At 40.2% G+C, this 7,131-nt stretch overlaps 1 protein-coding gene and 1 long non-coding RNA gene across 2 annotated transcripts; both read right to left on the bottom strand.

The window, feature by feature from the left end:
* Nucleotides 1-354: 354 nt before the first annotated feature.
* Nucleotides 355-828, bottom strand: LOC117103115. The gene is made up of 2 exons (XR_004444526.1): nt 773-828; nt 355-416 (listed from the first exon to the last, which is right to left on the bottom strand). It is a non-coding gene; the product is annotated as an uncharacterized LOC117103115 (long non-coding RNA).
* A 617-nt stretch (nt 829-1,445) lies between these two features.
* Nucleotides 1,446-6,658, bottom strand: LOC117103147. The gene is made up of 3 exons (XM_033243658.1): nt 6,557-6,658; nt 3,845-6,468; nt 1,446-2,943 (listed from the first exon to the last, which is right to left on the bottom strand). Exons 1-3 carry the CDS (start codon nt 6,656-6,658, stop codon nt 1,446-1,448), a joined length of 4,224 nt encoding a protein of 1,407 aa, XP_033099549.1.
* Between the last annotated feature and the right edge of the window lie 473 nt (nt 6,659-7,131).

The following is a 7,131-nucleotide window of genomic DNA, read 5'->3' as shown; positions in this document are numbered from 1 at the left end:
AATTTTTAATGAAAAATAAATGCGATCGTTAATATTGACCTTGGTACAATGTAAACCTGTAATCATTGTCACCTTGTTTTGAGAATAGACAATTGACACGTTAGCCTAGTGACTGCGCACACACATACAGTACACGTACAAGTGAATAACAGTCAACATAAAAACATAGTTATACATTCAAATAAGGTGTTTAATAAAATAATATGTCGAACATTCAGTTCGCATCATAATACCCTGCGCTATATACAGATGAGAAGCCAAACATGTGACGTTCTCCCGGGTCACTACTTGTCACACCACACAAGTTGGTTCTAAATGAAATAGATATCAGCTCTTACTTCAGCTGCTTGAAACCTTCAATTTCTTCTTAAGTCTTAAGCCTGTCGTTGGAGTTCAAGCTGTACTCCTCTGACCATCTAAAAATTAACAAAATACACCTTTCTAGAATAGCTATCCTAAACAAACATCATTTCAAGCATTTTGGAACATGATTAACGTTCATATTAATAAAATGGTTAATTTATAGCTTTATGCTACCAATATGCTGTACAATTGTATACATACGCCCATAAAAAGTGTACAGTAAGTATTAAAGACGTCTAAATATCAATACACAATATTATTTGCATAGATCCAAAGTCAATCTAAGCATATTACATTAATAATGCATACCACAGGTACATTCAACATTCCTGTATTTATTCAACCCTATGCAATATTACAATTACATCTATCCCATTACGTTATTCAGTAAACAATTAACGTTACTCACGGTCAAACTAACTCCACTTGGCTCTTATATATGAGTTGCACAATACTGTGATGCTCTAGATGTGTATAAGAGACAGCATGTGAACAGCCGTTGCACATGGGTCAGTCGATCCTAAGCTATAGGGTAGTTCCGTTCCGAGCGGTGGCGTAGGCCTCTCGTGCCACAGCTTACACCCTTCCATTAAGCCTTTCCTTATGCAACTACCTCTCCCTTCTGGTTTCTCTATCAAGCCTACCCCTGCTAACACAAATTAACATAATATTCCCCCACCCATTTTCTCTACACTTAGCAGAAGTTGCCACTTGCCTAAAAGTTATTCATATTCATGAAACTTTCAACTACCCTGGAGTAATGCTAAATCAACCATTAACTCATGCATATTCATTACACTGATTCTACACAATGAACACAAACAACCATTAAGTCATAAATATTCATTACGCTGATGCACTATACAGTGAGTGCACCATAAAACAATAATTTTAAAAACTATAACAATATATAACCAATACATTTACTTTTGCTATACTCGCTTGTACCCATTTCATTTCTACTCACTCACATCATCCTCTCCATGTATTCGGCTCATGAAATCAGCCCCTACACACTGGCGGCCTTTAATAATATGCAATTTATATCGATAAGGCTGCAATGCCAATGCCCATCTCATAATTCAACCATTAGCAACTTTAGATTTCGGCATACATAACAATGGTTGATGATCAGTTTCTATGACAAATTCTCGCCCGTACAAATATGGTTCAAATTTATGAATTGCCCATACAATCGCTAGGCATTCGCGTTCAATAGTCGCATAGTTACGTTGAGCTTGATTCAGCTTTTTACTTATAAAAGCTATTGGAAACTTGTGTCCATCAAACTCCTGTAAAAGCATTGCTCCTAACGCGATATTGGATGCATCAGTACGTAAAATCATCATCCTGTTCAAATCAGGCAAATGCAAAATCGGAGACGTACCTAATTTACATTTCAGAGCATCAAATGCTACTATTTGATTTCTTTCCCATATTAACTTATTGGGCTCCCCTTTCCTGGTCTTATCCGTTAATGGTGCTGCAATAGCGGCAAAGTTAGGAATGAAATTACGGTAGTAGTTGGCTAACCCAAGAAAGGAGCGCAATTGTTTGTTGGTCCGTGGTCTTTCCACATTTTGGATAGACTTCAATTTGCCTGGTATTGGTTGGTACAACCCATGACCAACTAAATGGCATAGAAATTCTACTTCTTCTAATCCAATGTAACACTTCGTTGGCCTAGCTGTGAGATTTGCCTCTTTTAGGCGTATGAACAAATTTGAGAGTGTTTCAATATGTTCTATCCACGTTTCAGTAAAAACAAGGATGTCATCTATGTAATTTACAACATGATGTAACCCACACTTTCTCATTATTCGACTAAATGATGTCGGAGCATTAATCAACCCAAAGGGCATCATGCGAAACTGGAAAAGACCCTCTCGGGTACTAAAAGCAGTCAATGGTTTAGCCCTATCTGATAATGGGACCTGCCAATAATCCTTGCTCAAGTCTATTTTCGAGAAATAACGGGCCTTAGCTAACTGAACTAATATATCATCTTGCTGAGGAATTGGTTCAGCATCAAATATGGTAACCAAATTCAGTTTTCGCATGTCTACACAAATTCGGTAACTCCCATCAGGTTTTTTCACTATAACTAAGGGATGGCTATATGGGCTAATAGAAGGTTCAATCACTTTCATTCTCAACATCATCTCCACTTCATCATCAACAATTTTCCGAAGAGTGTACGGGATTGGATATGGTTTTGTTCGGATAGGAGTTAAATCAGTCAACTGAATATCATGGCACCCTAGATTAGTTCTACCCGGCACATCTGTTAGTGTGTTTTCAAAACGATCCAAAAGCTCACTCACACTTGTTCGTTGCTCCGCAGTCAAATCTTCACCAACATGTACATCAACTACATATTCCTTGCAAACCATTACAGGAAAATCAATGGAGTTCATGTATTTCTCTCTCACACTCTCCTCATTCACAGGGTCATCTTCATTTATTATCGCAGCACACGACATTTCGAGAATGCTACTCACCAATGGTTCTACAGGTCTCCGATAATATTTCTTTAAAAGGTTGGCGTGAAATGTTTTTTCTCTTGTTCCCAAGTTAATAGTGTAGTCCATTACACCTACTTTCTTAGTTATTGGAAATGGCCCTTTCCAGTGCATTAATAATTTATTCTTGTCAGTGGGGAGCAGTAACAACACCTCATCTCCAACTTGATACTGCCTAGGGCGGGTTTTTCGATCGTAGTACCCCTTGTACTTTTTCTGGGACATTGTCAACTCCTGCTGCGCTAAGCCACATGTCTTTTCAAGCCGCTCTCGAAGATCCAGGACATATTGGTAAGTAGTTTTGGTTTCAGATTCACCCACCTCACCCGACCATAATTCTTTCAATATGCACAGGGGACCCCGGACAGTCCGGCCATATAGCAACTCAAATGGAGAGAATCGAGTACTCTCCTGAGGAGCTTCCCTGTAAGCAAAAAGTAAAGGGTTTAAGTAGCGATCCCAATCTTGGGGTTTCTCTTCACACATGCGCATTAACATACGTTTGAGGGTCCCGTTAAAACGTTCCACTAAACCATTACAACTAGGATGATACGGGGTGGTCGTCATCTGACGAAAGGATAAGAGCCTACTCACTTCTTTCATTACTTGAGATGTGAATTGAGCACCCTGATCAGTTAGAATTTGTTTAGGGATCCCAACCCTGGAAAAGACATTCACCATTGCCTCAGCAACTCGTTCGGCTTCTATACTAGGGAGTGCAACTGCCTCAGGGTATCGAGTAGCATAGTCAACTAGTGTCAAAATGTATCGGTTACCCCGTCCCGACCGCGTATTTTTTTTCTGCAGTATACATAAGCAAATATATGTTTCTTTTAGCCAATCAGAATGTAGGAAGCCTAAAATGACGTCAGATAACTATTGAATAATTAATCAGCAGTGAGACTCGCTTCCTTTATACAGCTGTCTCTTATACACATCTAGATGTGTATAAGAGACAGGTGTAGTCCATTACACCTACTTTCTTAGTTATTGGAAATGGCCCTTTCCAGTGCATTAATAATTTATTCTTGTCAGTGGGGAGCAGTAACAACACCTCATCTCCAACTTGATACTGCCTAGGGCGGGTTTTTCGATCGTAGTACCCCTTGTACTTTTTCTGGGACTTTGTCAACTCCTGCTGCGCTAAGTCACATGTCTTTTCAAGCCGCTCTCGAAGATCCAGGACATATTGGTAAGTAGTTTTGGTTTCAGATTCACCCACCTCACCCGACCATAATTCTTTCAATATGCACAGGGGACCCCGGACAGTCCGGCCATATAGCAACTCAAATGGAGAGAATCGAGTACTCTCCTGAGGAGCTTCCCTGTAAGCAAAAAGTAAAGGGTTTAAGTAGCGATCCCAATCTTGGGGTTTCTCTTCACACATGCGCATTAACATACGTTTGAGTGTTCCGTTAAAACGTTCCACTAAGCCATTACAACTAGGATGATACGGGGTGGTCGTCATTTGACGAAAGGATAAGAGCCTACTCACTTCTTTCATTACTTGAGATGTGAATTGAGCACCCTGATCAGTTAGAATTTGTTTAGGGATCCCAACCCTGGAAAAGACATTCACCATTGCCTCAGCAACTCGTTCGGCTTCTATACTAGGGAGTACAACTGCCTCAGGGTATCGAGTAGCATAGTCAACTAGTGTCAAAATGTATCGGTTACCCCGTCCCGACCTTGGTCCCACGATATCCATTGCTACTCTATCAAACGGAGTGTCTACCAATGGCATACCCCCTAAAGGAACCTTTTTAAGTAGCCCTTTTGGAATTGTTCTCTGACATATGTCGCAGGACTTGCAATATCGTTTAACATCTGATATTACCCCAGGCCAATAAAAGAAAGCTAACACTCTATCACTAGACTTTTTAGCCCCTTGGTGTCCCCCAAGGATGGATTCATGAGCAATTTTCAACACCTGTTCTCGATAAGGCTGGGGCACTACAATCTGACGGAACATTTTTCCAAATTCAATGATTGGGGATTGGAATTCACGGTAAATAAACCCATCAGCTGCTTTTGCAAATTTCGATCGACTCCCCTTTTTACCCCATTTCACATTGCCGTTTAAAACTAATTGTTTTATCTTACCAAGAGACCCATCCTTCTCCTGAGCATCTCTAATTGACTCTCTCGTTACAGAGTTTAACAATGGTGCGGCATCTTTTAAAGTTATAAAGGGCTTTAACCCAAGTTTCATTTGCTGTCCCCGGGTAACCACTGCTGATATTTCCACTCTATTACCCGTAACACTTTTCTCAACCCTCTCTTCATCTGCCCTGACACTCCACAATGGATCTGGGTCACTAGGATCTCGAATACCAGTCAAGTTGCCTAAAATTAAATCATAGATCGGCTGTTCCATGCACAAAGCTTCAACTCTTCCGGCAAAATAAGGGGTATCAACATCGATAATAGCAACCGGAGAATCACGTATCGTACCATCTATTAGTACGCACGTTTTAATTTCACCAGTTAACTGACCATCAGACACAAGAGCCCTTCGAATTAGAACACCACTACACCCACTATCTCTCAATACCGTAACGTGAACAGATCCAACACGACCACTCACTACTGGCATACTTCTAAACCCTCCAGTGTTACATGCTACACTCATTACAGGAACTTTATGTCCACATTTCAAAGTTACAAATTTATCTTCTCTTTCTGGAGATGACTTAATGATCATACAAGCCAAAGGATTGTATTGGACACTAGGTCCCATGTTTTTCCCTTGGTACCCCTGACCTCGGCCCCCTGGATGTGTCCCCTTAAAAGAAGGTCTACGAACACAATCACGAGCAAAATGTCCCGGCCGATTGCATATAAAACACGTTTTACCCCGTCCTTCTTTTCTATCCATATGAGGGCTGGGAGGCCTAGTCCCTGTTGGATTACCTTTTAGTGGATCCCCCTTAACTCTAGAGCTGGGTCTACTAGCTTGACCTAAACCATGTCCTCTAGCTTCTAAATATTGATCTACAAGTTCAACCAACTCAGCCCCATTTTTATGTTTTCTTTCCCTTACAAATATGTCCAAGTCCTTACTACATTTGCTCAAGAATTGTTCTCGAACAACCAAGTCCCGTATCCCTTTCATTGAATTCTCAACATTAGACATATCAACCCATCGATCAAAATAATTGGACAACCTGGTCATAAATTGTGCCCCTGTTTCGTTAAATTCAGGTCTCGAATATCTAAACTTAGACCGAAACCCTTCTTCCGTTAAATTATAAACTTTTAACACAACCATTTTCAATTTGTCATAATCCTGAACATCATTTCCCTGCAACTTTGAATATTCGTGTAAACCCTTCCCTGTAAGAAGTGTGCCCAAATTAGTTGCCCAAGTTCCCCTGTTCCACTTCTGCGCAGTAGCATAATTCTCAAACCGATGGATAAATGCATCCATATCATCCCTTCCCTCCATAAAAGCGGGAAGCTTAGGAGCTCTCACATAAGGTGCCTCCTTTTCTTCAGCCCTTTGGATTTCTATTTGTTCAATTTTCTGTCTAAGTTTAAGTGTTTCATGATCATGTGACTGTTTAGCTGTTTCGAGCTTCACCTGCAATTCCAATTTCTCTTTCTCAAACTCCCTAATTCGTTGTCGCTCATCTCTTGCTATCTTATTCTCTTCTACTTTATTCTTTCACTCTCTCAAGTTCACACCGCTCTCTTTCTTTAGCGAAAGAAATCAAATCAGCACCCTCCAGTCCTATCTCCTCTCCTAACCTTATAAACCTTTCAAATTCCATTACAAACAATTAGTCACTTGTAAAGTACGTGTTGAATAAAATTCTTTCGCAGTAGGTCTAACAAAATTCACTTTCCAAGAATTCAGTTTCCCGGACGAGCCCCCAATAATTGTTACCTCGTTTTGAGAATAGACAATTGACACGTTAGCCTAGTGACTGCGCACACACATACAGTACACGTACAAGTGAATAATAGTCAACATAAAAACATAGTTATACATTCAAATAAGGTGTTTAATAAAATAATATGTCGAACATTCAGTTCGCATCATAATACCCTGCGCTATATACAGATGAGAAGCCAAACATGTGACGTTCTCCCGGGTCACTACTTCTCACACCACACAAGTTGGTTCTGAATGAAATAACAGCTCTTACTTCAGCTGCTTGAAACCTTCAATTTCTTCTTAAGTCTTAAGCCTGTCGTTGGAGTTCAAGCTGTACTCCTCTGACCATGGTCAAAATACACATCT

Source organism: Anneissia japonica, unplaced genomic scaffold, assembly GCF_011630105.1.
Source record: "Anneissia japonica isolate Jap-2015-1 unplaced genomic scaffold, ASM1163010v1 scaffold287948_len850469_cov200, whole genome shotgun sequence".
NCBI classification, from domain to species: domain Eukaryota; kingdom Metazoa; phylum Echinodermata; class Crinoidea; order Comatulida; family Comatulidae; genus Anneissia; species Anneissia japonica.
This window is presented reverse-complemented; position numbering and strand designations above follow the sequence as displayed.